This window comes from Camelus dromedarius, chromosome 3, assembly GCF_036321535.1.
Source record: "Camelus dromedarius isolate mCamDro1 chromosome 3, mCamDro1.pat, whole genome shotgun sequence".
NCBI lineage: Eukaryota > Metazoa > Chordata > Mammalia > Artiodactyla > Camelidae > Camelus > Camelus dromedarius.
The window spans coordinates 25,762,103-25,783,640 of NC_087438.1; the positions used below are offsets into that span (position 1 = coordinate 25,762,103).

General features: G+C 34.9%; 1 protein-coding gene across 4 annotated transcripts in view; it reads left to right on the top strand.

Moving 5' to 3' along the window:
- NIPBL (NIPBL cohesin loading factor) overlaps nt 1–8,498 on the top strand; it is a 175,364-nt gene extending 166,866 nt beyond the window's left edge. For 2 of the 4 annotated variants that reach the window (XM_031444078.2, XM_031444084.2), the window contains exons 43-47: nt 1,506–1,652; nt 3,274–3,548; nt 5,280–5,454; nt 6,767–6,955; nt 7,514–8,498. In XM_031444078.2, coding sequence (XP_031299938.1) covers nt 1,506–1,652; nt 3,274–3,548; nt 5,280–5,454; nt 6,767–6,955; nt 7,514–7,879 — 1,152 coding nt within the window. In that variant the 3' untranslated portion in view covers nt 7,880–8,498. Of the gene's footprint in view, nt 1–1,505; nt 1,653–3,273; nt 3,549–5,279; nt 5,455–6,766; nt 6,997–7,513 lie in introns of all 4 variants that reach the window. The other 2 variants (XM_031444091.2, XM_031444089.2) reach the window with 2 other exon arrangements.
- The last annotated feature ends 13,040 nt before the right edge of the window (nt 8,499–21,538 follow it).

The window sequence follows — 21,538 nt, forward strand, 5'->3', positions numbered from 1 at the left end:
AAAGAAAAGAATGGATAGTAGAAAAGGAAAGGAAGGAATGAATTAAATGAGACTGTGAGAAGAATAGCAAAAGGATAACTGGATTATTTTTGTTCTCAGCACCTAAGAGAATAATAGAATGTTGCTAAAAGCATTTGAAAAGGAGTTGATTTGAGAAGGAGATAGAACAGGAATAGTCAAAGAGCTCAGAAGAGAAAACTAAGGAAGAAGGTTTCAGGAAGGAGGGGTGGGTAACAGTGTTCAATGCTACTGAGAAGTGGAGTTAGATATTTGGCAGGCAGAAGCAGCCAAGCAGTGAGGGACAGAGCATGATTTTAGTTAATAAAAGACTGGTAGGGAAGACATGGGAGGAGCCGCTCTAGGCTATTCTTTTAAAGAAGTCTGATTTTTAAAAGGAAGGAGCAATATAGGACTTTATGACTAAAGTTGAAGAATTTCAGAGTTTTAAAAAGATTTATTCAGAGTAGTCCTGAACATTTTCAGTTTGAGAGGAAAGTGTGTGTGTGTGTGTAAAATGTTCAAACTAATAGATGAGGTAGGGTTCTATGTCTGCATTTCCCCAAATTTAACATGTAGGTGTAGATATATATTTAAAAATAAAAAGTAGAATGAGTCTCGTGATAACGAATAGCAAGTTTATTCCATCTGTCCTATGGGTTTTTTGTTGTTGGCTATTGCTGCTATTGGATTTTATGTTGTTTGGACAGCAGAAGAGAGAGAGTAGGAAGGAGTGTTTTTAATTGCTATTTTTTCTTTTTCTTTTTTTTTTTAAGCTGTAAATATTTTTAAGGAATTTTAATATTAATATATCTTTCTATTTATACTCTGTATGATCACAAAATGCTGAAATTTTGTTTGTTACTTCTTTTTAAAGCAAACGGGTAGTAATCATAATTTCTCCCTTAAATTTTGCTTACCTCCAGAGTTTTTGTGGTGTGAAACTGTGGTAGCACTGTCAGAATGACTCTGATGTTCTAAATTATGTTTATATAGGAAACTGACAGTTGTTTTATGAGTACATGAACTTTGTTTTTTTTTTTTAACCCACATATTAGTACTATAGTTACCACTTACTTTTGAGGGCAGAATAGTAACTGTGTGTAACTGATCTCCATATGGGTTAAACTCTTAGAAGCACAAAGACAAATAATTATGAATTCATATGTATACTTTCTGATGTGGTATGGATTTATCATATATACTCTATATAAGAAAACTTTAGGAACTCCCACTTGGGTGCACTAAAAAATTTCACCTCTTCTTAAGGTACCATGGTTTAAGTCATTATGAAATCTCTTAAAATGGGTTTAAGATTATTCTATAAAATCCATTTGTCCCCCCCTCTCCTTTTTTCTTCCCTCCGTCTCTGTCTTCCCTCTCTCTCTCTCTTTTTCTGAAACATTAACTGAGGTGAAAGTGCCCTGTATTATTTTTTCTAAAAAGGCTTTTTGGATGGATTTCTAGATTATCCACTAAACATGTGTACCTTTTTTTAAAATTTACAGAAAACAGAAGTGAATATGCTCTTGTATATAGCAGACAATCTAGCCTGTTTTCCATACCAGACACAGGAAGAGCCGTTGTTTATAATGCATCATATAGACATTACACTCTCAGTTTCTGGTAGTAACCTACTGCAGTCTTTCAAGGAGGTAAGTTACACACATTACTATTCTTAATGCATCTTTCAGAGTGCAGGCATGCTATTTTCACTGTTTTGTTTCTCATTGTTCTTCTTATTCTTTTCACAGGTATATAAAATCTTTCTAAATGAACTTACTGAAATCTGGGTAGTGCTTGAATTGGGGAGAGGAAGTGGGGTGCCATTTCATTTCTGTTAAGAAAGACTTTTAAACCATTTTACTTCAGATCACTTAGGTGGAATTTATATTTATATACACACATGACACACATACATATATGGATTGTTCTGTTGATAGGTCATCCCACTTCTTTATTTCTCTCACTTTAAGCACTGACCTTAAGTGTTTGGTATCCATTCATATTATTCATTTAAACCCCATTTTAAAACACTTCGCTATTTTATAAATCTGGTAATGATGTAGATAATAATAGTATACCTGAGCAGATACAGATATAGTAAGAAAACACAGAAAATTTGTAATGCTGTTGATTTCCTGATCCCTGAACACCAGCATCATAATGGAGCTGGCATATTGTGTGCCCAAAATCTTTACTAAGTTTCTTGTTGTGAACTTTATGTCTTTTCTTTTATAGTTTTAGGAGGAAATGTAATTGGTTTAATTGTAAAAGCACCTGGTGTAGCCCAGGACACACAGTAGGCACTCAGTGCATTCTTCATAAATTAATTGGAATATTTTCATGTGCCTGACGATATAAGCAGATACCTCATCTTACAGAATTGTAGTGCTCAAAACTCAGTGTGGTTAAACTTGTAAATCAGGGGGATTAATACCTAAGGGTTGGAATTACAGAGGTATCTAAGCCCTTGCTACTTGAAGTTCAGGCCAAGACCGTTAGCACTGGTCTCACTTGAGAGCTTCATTAGAAATGCAGAACCTCAGGCCCCACCCTAGACCTGCTGAGACAGTCTGCATTTTTAACACAATCCTTAGGTGTTTAATGTGCACATTACATTTTGAGACGTTAATAATTTCCTAGGAACTTGAGCCATCATATTATCTTATTTTTACTTCACTTACTGTTGTGGATATACTTGTAAATGTTTCTACTCTTTTATTTCTTAACAGTTATATTTTGAATATTGCTTTGTAAGCTGGTCTTTTCAGCCTCCTGAAACCAGCTGACTTTGTTTCTTTTTAATAGCTGACAGTTTCATAAAATACAAAGAAACAGAATTTAAGTTTAAGAAAAGATGCACATCTTGCTGTGAAAAGTTCTTAGTTTGACAGAAGCTGGGGGAGTTCAAGCCTATTATATTTTCCTCAGTTAAATTACAATTACTGCTTTTCATCTAAAATGATTTAAATTAATTTATCTTTCATTACTCTGCTGTAAGAAAGTTGTTTCCCTTAGAGTGATATTTCAGAAGGGTTTGGGGAGGGTGACTCAGTGGTTGGAGGGGCGTATTTTAGTTAGTCTTGAACCTAATTTTTCCTCCATGGGTTACATCCCCAGTTGTTTATGGAAAATCAGAGGGTTTCGACATACAAGATAATAATTTAAGGACACTTTTGAAGCTGTTGAATGGAGCATATGTATATTTGTTAGTGGTATTTTGTTTTTATTATTTTTAAACAGAATAATTTCCTTTTTTTTTTTTTTCTTCAGTCTATGGTAAAAGACAAAAGGAAAGAGAGAAAATCATCTCCTGGTAAGGAAAATGAGTCAAGTGAGAGCGAAGAAGAAGTCTCCAGGCCTCGGAAGTCCCGGAAACGTGTAGATTCAGATTCAGATTCAGATTCAGAAGATGATATAAATTCAGTGATGAAATGTTTGCCAGAAAATTCAGCTCCTTTAATTGAGTTTGCAAATGTCTCCCAGGGTATTTTATTGCTTCTGATGTTAAAACAACATTTGAAGAATCTCTGTGGATTTTCTGATAGGTAAGTTTCCATAAGCAGTGAGAGAAAAAACTTTGCTCTGTTCGGAGAATGAACAAATATGAAACCCAGTTATGACTGTATGCTGAATTTAATATTAAAAATGCCCCTTTTAAAAAAGGAGTTTGTTCCTTTTTATTGATTTATAGTATTTTGTTTTATAATATACCATAATTTGTCCATGCTGTTATTGAAGAGAGGAAAACAGAATTTCTCTAATTGGCAATAATGCATTATAAATCAAAGGATTTATTTTGTTGATTTCCTTAAAAAATGGAGAATTAGACTAATCTTAAGATGGATTGCAAATTTAAGTTTTTAAAGAGAGCTATAAATGAAGAATAAATGTAGACCAACTAGGCCGAGTTCTGGCAGGCCCCAGTAGTCTTTAATGTACTCTATAAAGTAAGATATAGAAAAGTACTAATAAATGAGACTGCCTTGTAATTTTACCTACCATTAGTCACTATAGGTATCTCTTTTCTGCCTGTACGCTTGGAATTTTGGACAGTTTTTCACATTCATTGAAACTGTATGAAGTCAAATGTTCATGGGGACAGATAATGAAATGAGTAGAGTGGACCTGGTAGAAGATCAGTGGCAAAATGGAAATAATATGGTTCATCTGAAGGGGTCAGATATTACTCAGATGTTCATCAACTGGTTGCCACCGAAGAGGGTGGGCATAATGTGGCTATAGCTTCCTTTTTTTTTTTAAGAGAAGCTAGATACGCCAGATTTTAATGAGAAATATCTTGATGTTAAATGTTGGCAGCCACAGGCACACCTTGTTTTATTGCACTTCTCTTTGTTGCACTGCACAAATACTGCTTTTTTTCACAAGTTGAAGGTTTGTGGCAACCCTGTGTCAAGTCTGTCGGTGCCATTTTTCCAATAGCAGTTGTTCATTTTGTGTCACATTTTGGTAATTCTTACAGTATTTCAAGTTTTTTCATTTTTTTATGTTTGTCATAGTGATCTGTGATCAGTGATCTTTGATGTTACTATTGCAAAAAATTATTCACTGAAGGCTCAGATAATAGCATTTTTTAGCAATGAAGTATTTTTTAATTAAGATATACATTGTTTTTAGATATAATGCTATTTGCATATTTTATAGACTACAGCACAGTGTAAACTAACTTGTATATGCACTGGGACAAAAAATTCATACAATTCTCTTTACTGCAATATTTGCTTTATTGCAGTGGTCTGGAGCTAAACCTGCAGTATCCCCAAGGTATACTTGTAATGCAGAATAATTTAAAACCTTGTAAGGTCTTAGAGTAGTGCTAAGGAGTTGGAAGGATTTTTAAACAGTTGTTAATAATATGAAACAGGTTTGTAAACAATCATTCTGGCTGCTGTGTAGAGAATGAATAGTTGGGAGTCAAAAAAGTAGAAGGCGGTAAAACCAGTTAGGAAGCATTGAGTACTTGTATTAAAACTGTCCTACAGTCATAATCATGGTGTTAAAAATAGACATGGGAAGCTACTTTGATTGAAATGAAGTCTCTATTCAAGACAAATAACAACAGAAATAAGAGAATATTATTCTTTTTAATCTTTGTCTTTATTTCCCTTTTTAAATTATATTTTTATATACAATTTCACTGGTTGAAATCTGTATGACAAGAAGTTTAATTACAAGTAAATAAAATTTAACTAGAATCAATTTAAATGTAAATGTCTGAAAAAAAATTTTTAATTAATGGTTTTATTTCCCCAAAACAGTAAAATTCAGAAATACTCTCCATCTGAATCTGCAAAAGTGTATGATAAAGCGATAAACCGAAAAACGGGGGTTCATTTTCATCCTAAACAAACACTGGACTTCCTGCGGAGTGATATGGCTAATTCCAAAATCACTGAAGATGTGAAGAGGAGTATAGTAAAACAGTATCTAGATGTGAGTAGTAAAACCAAAACGTATTTCCTTCTGATAATGGCTTTTCTGAAAAGTCAACTTCTGGGGTGGGGAGATAGCTACCTCCATTATATTGAAGATAAGCTTCATGAACCATCACCATTATTTTAATGAGTTACTTTAAGAATACCTTTCTTATTTAACTCACTGCATCATAATTATTTTTTCTTAGGAAATACCAGCCCAACACTAATTTTATTTTAGCAAAAATGAAGGTTTTTAGGCAAATGTTAGGAAAAAGCTATGCCCCATATACGTAAATTTTTAATTCAGTGGATTATATGGTTTATATTTCGTAAAAGGAAAAACCATGAAAAGTCGCCCTCCTGTCCTCTTTGGTCATTGTGTTCTTTTCCCCTCTGGCGGTCAGTGTTACTACTTTTCCGTGTGCGTGTGTGTAAAATGTGCTTTTAAAAATGTCTTTAAGAATAGGCAAATTCAGAGAGACAAGAAATAGAATAGAGGTCACCAGGGGCCGATGGAGAGGGGAGAATGGAGAGTACTGAATGAGTACAAGATGACTTTCTGTGTGGGATGATGAAGAAGTTTTAGAAATGATGGTGGTGGTTATTGCACAACATTGTGAATATACTTAATTCCAATGAATTAAACACTTTAAAATGCTTAAAATGGTAACTTTTGTGTTATATATATTTTACCATAATAAAATTTTTTAAAGTTTTAAAAAATGTTTTGAGACTGTCCTAAAAAGTGAAAATAAAGTTAATTTTAATGTACTTAAAGCAGGTAGCTGAACATAGCTTAATAATGATTTTTTGATCAAGAATGTAACCTCCACAGTGGTTTTCGTATCATTCATAGACTGCGAATTTTATACTCTAAAGTTGAAAATTATTTTAGTTCTTCTTTAAAATTCTTTGACATCTTTTGCTTCCTCTTGTATCCTCTTATCTTGGCAGAGAGCAGAGGGGTTAGAAAATTTTTAAATGTCTATCAGTAATTATTAATCACTTAGCTACTTGATGACTTAGACCAGGGTCAGTAGAATCTGGTTTATGGGAAAAAACTAGCCAACTGCATGTTTTTGTAAAGTAAAATGTTATTGCAACAGCCATGCCCATTCATTTGGGTATAAAACCACTATCTGACTCTACAGAAAATGCTTGCCAGCTTGGACTTGGACAGTAGCTAAAGTCTGTTTCACCCACATCAAACTACATCCATGGAAAACATTCAGGGAAAAAAATGTAAAAGCAAGAAAAACACTTAGGAATTTGACAGTTTTGTTTGAAATATTTGCTTAAAGTTCTAAATTAATATCTAATTTTCATAGTTCAAACTTCTCATGGAACATCTGGACCCTGATGAAGAGGAGGAAGAAGGGGAAGTGTCAGCCAGCACAAATGCTCGGAACAAAGCAATTACCTCGCTGCTTGGAGGAGGCAGCCCTAAAAATAATGCAGCAGCAGAGACAGAAGATGATGAAAGTGATGGGGAGGATAGAGGAGGAGGCACTTCAGGGGTGAGGCGGAGGAGGAGTCAACGTATTTCGCAGCGTATTACGTAAAATGATTTTTATGTGCTTATACATGTCAGTCTATTAAATGTACACCAAGTAATGTAATACTTATGAGAGACAATATTTTGTAGATATTCTCTACTTAACCATTTATACATCCTTTTGTAGAAAGTTTAACATAAAAGACAATAAAAAAGAAAAAAACAGAAATGAGATTTATCCAGCATAAAAGGTTATTAATTTTTCTTTGAATTGTATTAATGTGTGTTATCCTTTTTTATTGTTGCTAAGTTTTATGTAGCTTTATGGTTCATATGTATATATAATTTTATATATCAATAAGAGTAAAGACACGGGTACAAATTAAGAGTTACATGGTTTTACAAGTATATGTTAACCCCTTGGCGCTGGCGGTCACGGTGCGTCTCATTGCCGGCAATGGAAGTGTGCTGGGAAATCCCAACTCCCGGCGTCAAGGGATTAAAAGCAATAAAAACAATAATTTCACTAAAATTCTTCTGTGTAACACTTGGTCTTTTTTCCCCCCTCCCAATGTTTTAGTCATTGAGAAGGTCAAAACGAAATTCAGACTCTACGGAGTTGGCAGCACAGATGAATGAAAGTGTTGACGTCATGGATGTCATCGCTATTTGCTGTCCAAAGTACAAAGACCGACCACAAATTGCAAGAGTAGTGCAGAAAACCAGCAGTGGCTTCAGTGTTCAGTGGATGGCAGGCTCCTACAGTGGCTCCTGGACTGAGGCTAAGCGCCGTGATGGCCGCAAACTGGTGCCTTGGGTAGACACTATTAAAGAATCAGACATTATTTACAAAAAAATTGCTCTAACGAGTGCTAATAAGCTGACTAATAAAGTTGTTCAGACTTTACGATCCCTGTATGCCGCCAAGGATGGGACTTCCAGCTAATGAATTTGTACATGCAGCCAAATTTACAGGAGTTTTTTTTAAAGGCAGAAAAACTTGAAATATCAACATTCTGGCAAAAAAAGAAAATCAGTTTTATGAAGAGTAAGGATGGAACCTGGGATGCAGGAACAAAAGAAGGAAATGTTGGGCAAACATTTTTGTGGGAGCTCCCTTCGCTGTTGTGCAGCAGAAACAGATTCTCAGTTCATTTTTACTCCCACTGTATTATAGTTTAACAAAAATTGTTTATATCTTGGAAAAAAAACTTTCTGTTTAAAAAATAAACAAGTGAATGTTGGAAATTAGTCTGTTAATGTTCTTAATAAAGTGTTCTTGGAGTTTAACCTAGCAGCGGATGGCTTTCTTTAGCTTAGCCCAGTTTCCAGGGAAGCATTGTTTTTTCCAGGCTGTAAAATGGCAGAATCTCCTGGATATATAATTTATTCTGTTGGAAAAACAAAAAAAAAGCATGCAGTATCTATGACCTATCTGCAGAAGGAGTTTTTGTAAATGTAGATTTTGATGTATTAGGTCACCCTGAAAACAATACAAGAAAAGGGATCCCCAGGCAATCTGGTGGAGCGAATACTGCAATAAATTTTTTTACTTCTCTTTGTTACTTGTCTGTTTCCATTTGAATTTCTTATTGTAAAGATCTGTTTAAATCCATTTATATTATTTTGCAGTCTTTTATGTAAAATTTATTATATCACTGGTTTTCAAAACAAAACATAAAATATTGTTTATACAGTTTGTATAGGCTGACTTCTGAATAATTGGTATCTATTATTTTCATTCCCATAAGAGGGTGTAAACAATTAACTCCAGGGTTTTATTGTATCCTGCAATATTTAGTATTAACTATATATGATTTAGCACTGTGCCAAACACATTTTCGAGAGTACATTTTGATATAAAAAGAAACTATAGTTTATTCCTTGTATGCTTCAATTTCTTTCTAGTGATGTCATGATGGTAATATTTATTTTTTAAACCTCGGGAAATGGTAACAATCTTGGGGAAAGGTAACAATCATGCTATTTTGGGAAACTAGCATTTCTTTTAGTTAAAATTATACCATGTGTTATTTTAGAAATAGAATTGAGATGACTATGACACTTCGTAATAACATTACATTTTTCACGAGTTATTTTTTAATGCTGAAAAAGGAGTAATTTTACTAGTTGAGATGTTTATTCATTTTCTATCTAAATGTTTTATACATCTTTGGGAGCAGTTGTCGTTTATTTGTTTGTTATTACAGTTGGGGATGTGGGTATTTAATCAGTTGATTTGCATAGTTGATGCTCAGAAATAGTAATGCCTACAATTTAACAGGGGATGAGGTCTGTTTCAAATTTAAGTCTTTTAAAAATATGTATTATTTTTAAGTCAGTTTTTTAAAACTGACCTCTACAATGTTAAGTTTTATGAAATTGGCCAATAAATGAAGATACTCAATTTGTGAGGAAGAGTGACATCGCCATAAAATACCTTTTTGTGAACACCTATTAAACCACTATGAAAATAACTTTACAGGATCTACTTCCTATGTGGAATTCTTTCAGAACATTTTCTTGAAGGAAATGTTTTCTCACTCTTCTTTTTCTTCCACTTAATTGCATGTTTTCTCGTCCTTTTTACTGTGAACTACGTGGGACAAAACTAGATTGGATTTTTTCTCCTTTGGAGTTTCTTTTATCAGCAAAGGATTTGAGGTAGCTTGTGAAAACAATAATATATCAATAAGAATAAAATACCAGTTTGGAAAAAATAAGCATATAATAAAGTCCAGCCTATAAAGCTCTAAAGGTCTAAAGGATAAAGATGTGGGTAAAGAGCCAATTTGGAGTGCTATGATCCTGCCATTTAATGATACATTCTGTCATTTAATTCTTACCAAAACTCTGCTAGTTAAATATTTTGTCACCATTTTGTAATAAGGAAAACTGAGGCTCAAAAGGATTCAGTAATTTGCTTACAAATGTTATAGTAGGGATTTAAATTTGAAGTTGGAGTAATTGCGTCTCACTGCTTTAAACTAACTGAACATCAAGCATTAAAGGAGATGATCCTTTTTGAAAGGAAACCAGTTCTTAAAGCATCCTTGGAGTATATATTCTTGAGGATCCTATTTAGAGTAAGGCCTCTGCAGCCTCAGTTGGTCATAGAGGAATTGCTTGCTGTCTTTAGGAATTTTCCATATATTCTAAGCCCCAATATTTTAGCTAATATAAGTCAAATGCTAATATAACTGGTAAGACTCAACCCTTAAATATACAAACCAATATTTTCAAAAAGTAGATTTCTTCAATATATTTTAGGTTTTAACACTAAAATAAGTTAAGGCCTTGGCGGTCAGTTATACAAAATCAAACTTTTCAAGTACTGGAGATTTACAAATTACAATCTTAACCTATAGTTTGTTGATACTATATTAAGCTTTATCATGTTTTATTGACTTGTATTGAAAAGATGTTATATTTGATATAAAAATTTCCAAGTATGTCTTCACTTTAATATATTAATACGAAATTTAGTGTTTTCTTATTTATTTATTATTATTTTGACAAAGATTGGGTCGTTTTTTTAAAATCCATACCAAAATACAAATATGGACAATAGAATTTAGTAATCTCTAGTAGAAGAAATTCAGAAATTTTAGGGAAAACATATATAGCTTATTCAGTAGATATGCTGAGTATCTGAAGTAACTGAAGTACACAGGAAATTCTGAATGGCTGTAGGCTATTTCATGAAGACAGGTAAGTCAAGCTTTTTTGGTCCAATGTAGATTTCATGACCAAATTATCATATGCTCATTTAGAAAGTGAACTTAAGCAAGAAAATGTATGATTTTCCCTCCCCCACACACCACTTTTAGTTAGACAAAGAACTCATCCTGATCACTATCCCAGTGTCCAGGTGGTCTGCATCTTCAGAACTATTGATTTCAATTTGGGTGAGATTACTTTTGCAAATATAAAACTCATCAGGTCACCCATTTAAAGTAATAATGTAATTTGAAACTAATTTTTGCTGTACAAATTCTGCTTGTTTGAATCTTAAGCTGTTTGCCTTGCTCATTTTAAAACTTTAAATTTTAACCCTTTAGCTAATTTTTGTCATAGGAAGCATATTATTTTTTACACAAATTAATTTTATTATTTATGTGAAGATTTTTCTAAATGCATGCTTTGAGCTATCAGTCCCATCTGATAAACACTGGACTGTAAAGTTGGTATGATAGAAAGTTCACTGACCAAACTCTAGTTTGAAGTGGTCATAAAATCCTCTTGTGTTTTGCATGACAACCAAGCGAATACCACCAACCCACTCTTCCTTTTTAAGATTCCAGTTATGTATGGCTCATTGCTCAAGAGTGATGCAATATGCACATTTTTTCTCAGAATTTTTTAAACTGTTTTAATTTTTTGTTATGAAACCACCATGTATTCTTACTCAGTTTCAATCAGTTCTGAATTTCTGACCAAGCTTGTTGGAACCATACTCTCTACACTCCCCTCCCTCATATTTTTCTGAAACAACTCCCAGGTGTGTTATTTCATCTATAAATATATCATCTTTAAATATTAATACTCCTTGACATCAACTATCCAGTAAGTGTTCAAATTTTCAATTTTCTCAAAATGTCTTGTCTTTTGGAGGGGGATGTTTCTTAATATATGTTTCTTCATTTTTTATTCTTTGCAAATGTTTTATGAAGAAACTGGTTTGTCCTTAGATTCTTAGGAAAATAGTTTATTCTAAATAGGGGAATAACAGTAATTTTCTTTTTTCTTACCTGAATTTGTTGTAGGTTTGAGAGATACTGCCCCTCATCCAAACTCGTATGTATTGATTCTTGATCCTGCATAACTAGAACAGAGGTACCATTACAGAGATAATGAAGGAGGTAGGTCTGATTTTCAGAAAGATGGTGATAAATATCCTTTGAATTTTAGTTGGCAAATGCCAAGCAAGCAATTGGAGATGAAGAACTGATTAAGGAAGCAAGTTTAACTAAAGAACAGAGGATACAATGATTTAAGTACCTCTGCTAGTTAGAAATGTTAACTATTGCTTGAAATAAGTGGACTATAGGCTGTGATTATTTTTACTATTATAGTTCATATGCATTACAGTTCTTGCTGAGTGGTATTTTGCTTCTGTAATTCGTAACTTTTTTGAGTCATTGTTTAATCTCAGTCCCTTAGAACCTTAGAAAAGTTATTTTGTGTTAATTTGTCAAATAATTCTAGGGTCTTCACCTTTGACATTAGCCTTTCTTCTGGTAAGAAATGTCAGTGTAAGTTTGACTTGATCGTAACTTGCCTAGAATTATAATTTAGCCTTAAAATTATTAGATTTAGATCCTAGAACAAAAAACAGAAAAAAGTAATTACAATCTAAATTTGTCGTAAAAGCTAAACCAATGATCTGTACATTCCATAGTTTTTTAAATATTTATAGACTTATATGAGGGTTATAAGAAGTTCTTTAATTCAAATGTTCTTAACCACTTTGGAATTTATGAACATCTTTGAGAATCTAACGAAAATCATGAACTCTCCTTAGAAAACTGGACAAATTTATACCCAGAATTGTGCATATAGTTTCAAGGGATTCATGGTCACCCCACTCAAGTCTATGTATGTATGACCTGACTTGAAAATCCATGGACTACAGGTTAAGAGATCCTTTCTCATCCAAACCCTTCTTTGTAAGAAGGTGAAATTGAGGCTCAAAAGAGATGAATTTATACCTATAAGCTACATACCTACTTAGTCAGAGCTAAGAGTAATAAGCAAAGAGCAACCTTTGGGGCTCTTAACCTCCCAGATCAATTGTTCTTATAAGCTAGATTTCATCTGGAAAGTCCTTCTTCAATCACCCGTTAAGATCTGAACATAGGTGTATATTCATGTATGACTGAAGCACTGTGCTGTACACCAGAAATTGACACAACACTGTAAACTAACTATACCTCAATAAAAAAAAAATTTAAGTCATTAAAAAAAAAAAAAAGATCTGAATGTAGGCTACTTAATGACTAAATACAGATTTTGAGATGCATATCCTATTAGATAAATAGATAGGATGAAATTAATATTTTATGTGTTTTATTTTTAATTATCTTTTACATTACCTAGTTTGATATGGAAGACCAAAACTTAGATTGGTGAAAAGAGTATTAACTGTGAAGTCAGAATTCATAGTCTGAAGCCATGTGTTTCTGAATAAGTATAATATGAAGTTTAGTAAATAAAATCACTTAGCATGCTATGTGGGAACTTTCAAGTGTGGACGTCACAGTGTGTGGAGGAACCAGGGTGTGGGTAGTGAAGTATCAAAAGATGAAGCTATAGAAATAAGAAGTATGTATATAATTTTGAGAATTGAAATTTATGTAGGCAGTGGAAGGACTAAAGGGATTAATGAAAGCTTTCCTACTAGAGGATACATTTGAGGGTGTCAAGAACAGAACACTAGTGCAATACTCTCAGAGATGGTAGGAACCTGGACTAGGATAATGATGGTAGTGGGGATAAAAGAGGATTGGAGAGATTGCAGGTGTACTATGTTGAAAGTGAGAGCCTATAGGGAGTTCAAGTGATGTCCAGAATGTGGAACATACACAAGCATAAGCATAACACTTTAGAGGGGGAAGTGTGGGCAGGGGCTGCATTTGGGGCCCACCAGCATATAAGCTGTAGTTACAGTGAGCAGCACAGAGCCAGAGAAGGACCCTGGAGACTACCAACATTTAAGGGGCAGTGGGGAAAAATGCATTTGTGGAGGAGACAGGAGAAACGATTAGAGGAGTCAGAAGAATCCAGAAACTACAGGATTAGAGAATTTCAAGAAGGAAGAGAGCAGCAGGTAAAACGCCGCAGTAAGATCGAGACAGAAATGCTTGATCCTGCCATTCAGGATGTAAATGGTAAACTCTAAGGAGAGTAGTTTCAGAGAGGATGAGAGCAAAGCCAGACTGGTTGAGTTGAGAAAAGAATTAGAAGGAGTGGCAGAGGAACAGAGACAACAGAGCACTGAAATGCTGAGTAATGGTGAAGTTGGCAAGAAAAACAGATAATAAAGGGTCTAAAAAAGCCATATTTAAGAGTTTGGAAGGGCTTTAAATAGTAAATATAAGGGGGGAGGATATAGCTCAGTGGTAGAGTGTGTGCTTAGCATACACGAGGTCCTGGGTTCAATCCCCAGGGCCACCATTAAAATAAATAATAAATAAACCTAATTATACACCCGTCCCAGAATAAAAAACAAAACAAAACAAAACAAACCAGTAAATATACTCAGGGCTGTGGTTCAGAAAGTTTACTCACTAGCTGCAGTGTGGAGGATTGTGATGATGCCAAACGGCATTATTTTTCTCCAGCAGTGCTCAGCTGCACAACAGAGGTGATTCATCACTGAGCAGGAGCAGGGGTTTGTTGGGGGTATAGTTAATGACCTAGATTGAGGGAAAAAAATGGAACTATCGAAGTTCGGAGGTCTCCTGAAGAACTCTCCTGAAGTGTAAGAGCAAGAGAGTAGAAATGGAATGATGATGTGATGATAAAGTCAGAGAGAGGAATGTGTGGGATTTCTGAGGTAGAATAATTCTGGAAACGGGTGCGAAGTATGACAAAAGGAATGAATGAGTAATGTCAAGAGGTGAAGTTTGGCATTGAAGAGATGAAGGAATCACAGGCTGCATTCTGCACTCCTTTCCTGAGCTTAAAATATTGGATTCTAACTCTTTCCTGTCATACTGTATGTCTTGGAGATCACTTGGTGTTAACACTGATTTTGTTTGTTTTTAGCTTTTGCAAATTCAATCATTTGACAAGTATTTGCTGAGTGCCTACCAAGAGCAACGAACTGTGCTGGACCCACTGGCAATAAGCTTGTGTTCCGTGGGAGAGAGAGGAAATGAACCAAATGATACAGTTAGTAAGTTACAATTAAAATAAGTGCTTGAAAGAAAAGGTGATGGAAACCATGAGAATATGTGGCACTGAAGTCTGAAGGGCTGGGGAGACCAGAAAGGCTTCCTTCTCCAAGTGAAACTAATCCTCAGATAAAATCTGACATGTAGTAAATATAATAGATACTGAATAATGTTGGTTGACCCATTGATAGATGGGAAATCTCTTGCCTTTAATTGCTCCCAACAATTCATTCCATAGCGACATAACAGTTAAACTCTTTAAAGTCTGAGGGGAAAAAAATAAATGAAGGAAAGGAATGCAAGAAGAATCCCAAAGTGATGACACAACATATGCAAAGGCCATGAGGAAAGAAGCATATCACCTTCAGAAACTTTGCAGTTCCTGTGATTGTCAGAGACAAAATGAGAGTAGAATGATGAAGCTTATGAAATAATTGAGTCAAATGATGCTCTTCTAGGCCATGTTAAGGACATCCTATGAGCGATGGGGAGCCATTAAGAAATTAAGATAGGTGGGAGTGGAATAGGGATTTGCATTTGTGAAGTCAGATTTGCATTTTTTTAAAGATCACTGACAATGATACGAGAGGCCCATATTGGCCCACGTGGAAGACTATGATGGTAACAGGCTGAGTGGCAGTGGAAGGGGAGAAGGGGCCTCATTTGTAGAAGTGTTTAAGACATTTAACTTGGTCACATAGCTTTGGTCAGCTAAAATAATGGTCAACAATTAAAAATTAAATTGTAATAAGGAGAGCACAGGTGTGAATTTCCTTAGTAAGATTTGGTGAGTGAGACAAGCCTTCCTGGGTGGATATCCGCATAGAAGACCACACGACTTACCCCTGGTTCATCTGGGAGACAGCCCATGATCTGAGGTGAGAGAAGGAATCAAAAGATGCGACATCCAAAAACGAGAAAAGTAGTCTTGGTGGGTTTCTGCATAGCTTAAAACTGTCAATTGAATTTTTTAAATCCTGTCTTTTATACAATTTAGAGTAATTCCAAGATAAAAATTTTAACAAGACAGGCTTTTAACACAATAATAAAGTTTCTATAAATTAATAGTTTAATTTTTCTGATTAAATTTAAAGAAATAATCCCTTGTTCTTAAAGGCAACCACTCTGAACTCTTTGAGTAGTTATATCCATTATTTCTAAAGAATATACTGTTAACAGTTAAATTCTAGACCTTAGATATTGAATTATATTATGATCTCTTGACTTTTTTTTATGATAGATAAGGACTTGGCTCTTAGACTCTTTCCCTGTCCTCCTACTATGAGTGTCACTGTATTTAATGAGCATTTATGTAATACAAAACTATGTAAATATTGTTCAGAGGCAATATTTAGCTTAGCTATGAATGCATTTCCTTTCTTGTATATTCTTTTTTCCTTTAGTGAAATTGCTTTGCTTTTTCACTCTCCCAATTTCCACATAGAAATCTGTAATTCTTTTGGAGCTCTTTGACGTCAGTCATTCATTTGTGTCTCCTCTCTGCCACTCCACCCCCACCCCTCTTCCATTACTCAATCGAGAAACTCCTTCCTGGAGCTGTTCTTACTTTTGCACTTGGGCTGATTTTCCAGGACTGCTGCAGAGGTATTGTACCAAAATTTTCCCATCCTTCTTCTGGTTGGATACTGTATCCAACCAGAAGACATGGATGGGAGGAAGCCATCCATGTCTTCCTCCCTTTTGCTTAAAAATACTTGCTTGAGCATATCCTGAAGTAATGTTCTAAGAATGGATACATAGTAAATAAATTTTCAAATTGTTTGATGTCTGAAAATGTCTTCTCACCTCATAATTGATAGCTAGGTACAGAATTCTAAATTGAAAATTTTCCCTTTGAAAGCATTTTCACCGTAATCTAGCCTGTGCTATTAATGTTAAGAGGGCTGCTGTCATACTGATTATTGTTCCCGTGTATATGCCCTGGGCTCTCCCTCTCTAGAAACATTTAGGATGTTTTCTATCTTTCTCATATTCTAAAATTTCACTATGTTTCTTAATGAATCTCTTTGTAAAATTCATTTTCCAGAGCTATAGACTTTTAATCTGTGTCCTTAGCTACGGAGAATTCTCCTTGAGATTGGAGATTTTTTTTTGACTATTTCTTCCCCTTTAGTTTCTTTATTCTCTCTGTAATTTCTGTTAGTCAGGTATTATTCTTCCTGAACTGATCTCCTCAGTTATGGTTTTTCTTCTTCCTCTTTTTTTTGGGGGGGTCTCTTGCTTCTATCTTTGGGAGTTTTTCAATTTCTAATTTGCATTAAATTTTTTATTGCAGCTGTATTTTAAATTTCAAAGAATTTCTTCTTGTCCTCTGGTTTCTCCTTTCATACAGTCACATGTCCTTATTTTATGAATGCAATGTCTCATATTTATCTGTCAGATTAGGAAGTAGAATTCTCACTTGCCATTGGAGGCCTGAGCTTAAGCCACAGCCTATGCATCATGTGTTCAGATTTAAGGAGGCTGATAAACCACCTTCCTCTCTCCTTGGAGTTCTGATTAGAAATATAAACTAGAGTCTGACAGATGGAGATAAAATTGACAGCTTTATTGTCAGTAAAGTCAGAGCAGAGAACAAATTGTAGCCCAGACCTGCAACCACAACCAAGCTTGCTGCATTTGCCCCAAATCTAGACCTTAACGTCCACCTGCTGGTGGAGTATTCTGTAAGGAAAATACTTAATACTCAGCCTCCTGAAAGAGAAACTGCTGCCCCTCACTTATCTCTCCCACGAGTGGGGACAAAGAGAATGAAGTCATACATACACTTTGTTTTTTAGTACATGTGTACTCACTTTTAAAGTGGGAATCAATGTTGAACTCTTGCCACTCACCAATCAGAAATATAAATCCTCTCTGTTAACAGATAACCTCATGGAAACGAGAACAAGGTTTCCTCTGTTGTTGTCTGAGCATTCCAATTTGTTTGTTTTAAAAAGCCATTTCTTCTATTTCCTGCGTGATCTGTTTGTTATTTTGCTTATTTAATTTGGACACTCCCTTTCATGATGAGGGCTTTCTCCGTGTCAGGTGATGCCTAACTGTCCATTCAGGTTTTAGAGCAAGATACTAAAAAATGTATTGAAGCTCTGAGTATATAGGTAGATTACATCTGGCAGGTTCCAGTCTAGAGCAGTGGTTGGCAAACTATTTCTGAAAAGGGTCAGAAAAAAATATTTTAATCGAAAGACACACAGTCTATGTAGCATCTATGCAACTAACTCACCACTGACTGCAAAAGCAGCATAGACAACATGTGAATGGATGGGCATGTTGTGTTTCAGTAAAACTTTACAAGAGCAGAGAAAAGGCTAGATTTGCTGATCTCTGCTCTGAGGTAATCAGTTGGGAAGCTGGGCTCCTGCCTGGGGCACAGCTGCTGGGAGGGAGGTCCTTTTTTGCACATATTATGGCTTCCTCCACCCACTTAAACCTGTTGTAACTTCTCTCACCCAGTATTATAATATCTCCTCTCCAGTTCTCTCCGTGTTGATTTATACATTTAAAATGTATTTTAAATTTTAAAAATTCCTTTATTATCCTTTTATTTAAGTCTTAGAAGGGTTAAAGATAATTTATCAGTACACTATTAATTTAGAAACCATTTTAAAATTCTTAATACTGGTTATTTTAATTAGCTTGTTTTTACATTTACTGGCTTTAAATATATTTTAAATACTTTTAAAATTAGTATCATTGTTTTTTTAAATCCTATATAAAATTTTCCCCTTCAGCTAGGCAACTCCTGCCACGGAAGTTGGCCCTAGGCCCACACGTATAAATTCATTCCCAACCTACACACCAATCTTACCTAACAAGGATTCTTCTCCTCTCAGATATTCCCCAGATTCAGTATTTTTATGAAAGTGAAAGCATTAGTTTCCATTAGGGTCTCCTTTATGACACAGGGCCACAGTCCAGACACTGAACACACATGAAAAGTTAGGGTATAAACAATGCTTAAAGGAAAGTGGCATTCTGGAGTGCTACCAATGTGCCTTCTGCACAATATCAAGTGCATTTCCTTTTTCTCATATTTTCTCAGCAAGGTCCGAGGTCTGATAGAATTCTTATAGAAAAGCTAAACGGGGCACAAAGCACGGTACATAATAATTATTTGAATTGTTGAGAAATGGAAAATGGTATAAGATATAATGGCTTGCATATATACTATAGGCTGGAAACAATGGGAGCTGAAGTAAGAAAGTTAGAAAAGGCTGAGGTCAGTGTTTTTATTTTTCTTATTTAGTTGAAATACAGTCAGTTACAATGTGTCAATTTCTAGTGTACAGCACAATGTCTCAGTCATGCATATACATACATGTATTCATTTTCATATTCTTTTTCATTAAAGGTTATTACAAGATACTGAATATAGTCCCCTGTGCTATACGGAATTTTTTTTAACCTATTTTTCTATATAGTGGCTAACATTTGCAAATCTCAAACTCCCAGATTTATCCCTTTCCCCTGGTAACCATAAGATTGTTTACTATGTCTGCAAGTTTGTTTCTGTTTTGTAGATGAGTTCATTATTGTCCTCTTTGTTTTTAGATTCCACACATGAGTGATATCATATGGTATTTTTCTTTCTCTTTCTGGCTTACTTCACTTTGAATGACATTCTCCAGGTCGATCCATGTTGCTGCAAATGGCATTATTTTATTCTTTTTTATGGCTGAGTAGTATTCCATTGTATAAATATACCATAGCTTCTTTATCCAGTCATCTGTTGATGGGCATTTAAATTGCTTCCATGTCTTGGCTATTGTATATAGTGCTGCTGTGATCCCTGGAGTGCATGTATCTGTTCAAATTAGAGTTCCCTCTGGATATATGCCCAGAAGTGGGATTGCTGGATCATATATGGTAAGTCTATTTTTATTTTTTAAATTTATTTATATATATATATTTTTTTTATTGAAGTATAGTCACTTTACAATGTTGTGCCAATTTCTGGCATACAGCATAATGCTTCAGTCATACATGAATATACATATATTCATTTTCATATTCTTTTTCACCATAAGTTACTACAAGATATTGAATACAGTTCTCTGTGCTATACAGTATGAATTTGTTGTTTATCTATTTTATATATATTAGTATCTGAAAATCTTGAACTCCCAATTTATCCCTTCCCACCATCTTCCCCTTCTGGTAAGTTTATTTTCTATGTCTGTGAGTCTGTTTCTGTTTTGTAAATAAGTTAGTTTGTCTTTTTTTTTTTTTTAGATTCCACATATAAGTGATATGATATGGTATTTTTCTTTCTCTTTTTGGCTTACTTCACTTAGAATGACATTCTCCAGATCCATCCATGTTGCTGCAAAAGGCATTATTTTATTGTTTTTTATGGTTGAGTAGTATTCCATCGTATAAATATACCACAACTTCTTTATCGAGTCATCTGTCACTGGATATTTAGGTTTCCATAGTCTTGGCTATTGTAAATAGTGTTGCTATGAATACTGGGGTGCATGTATCTTTTCGAATTAGAGTTCCCTCCAGATATATGCCCAGGAGTGGGATTGTGGATCATATGGTAAGTCTATTTTTAGTTTTTTGAGGAATCTCCATACTGTTTTCCGTAATGGCTGCGCCAAACTGCATTCCCACCAACAGCATAGAAGTGTTCTCTTTTCTCCACACCTTCTCTAGCATTTATCGTTTGTGGACTTTTTGAATGATGGCCATTCTGACTGGTGTGAGATGATACCTCATTGCAGTTTTGATTTGCGTTTCTCTGATAATTGCTGATATTGAGCATTTTTTCATGTGCCTATTGGCCATTTGTATGCCTTCATTAGAGAATTGCTTGTTTATGTCTTCTGCCCATTTTTGGATTGAATTGTTTGTTTTTTTATTAAGTTGTATGAGCTGAAATCAGTGTTTTTAACCCAGGTCTGTGGATATAATTTCTTAGCAGAGCTTTATGTTTTGAGATTCAGACTAAAGAGTAGGACACTAAGATGTGGCTTTGGTTTAGTGATACATGATACTAAATGCTGTATAACATATTTTCTAATAAAGATATGAGCAAAATATTCAGTTTTCAGAAATTGGGGAAACCTTTTGATAATTGGAGGTATTTGCTAGCATGGTACATGCTTAAAATCTAGATATGGAAACTGCTTCTTTTACCCCATATTTGGAAGTCATGGAGACTAGACTTGTCCTTTTAAGTAGAAGAGTCTGAAACACACTCAGACGTTTCCTCTGTGTTCAGGCACACTACAAAACTGTCATCTTGCAGTTTTCCAAAGACTATGAACACAATCAAGCTACAGGCTGAGACTGCCTGGGATCATCAGTCTTCTGATGATGCCACTCCACATCCCCTCAGTCCTCATTTTCAGGTTTGTTGTGTGGACATAAAGTTCACTGAGACTAAGAGAGGACTTCCACGTCTGGCTACGACAGAGTAGCTTGTACCTGACTAGCCTGCCTGCCTTAGCCATAAAAGTAGACAAGATACATGTGAGGTAGCTGCTTTTAGACACTGGACAGCAGGCAGCACAAGACGGTGATCCTCATGAGAAGGGACGCTCATGAAGTAAATCTCATAAATGCTTCGCTTTCTGCTTAAGGATAGCAACCTGACTCCAGCATAGTGGGCTAGAGTCCAAGCAGACCACAGGGGTCCCACTGAACTGAAGAGGCAGGGTCGTAGTTCAGGGTAGTAG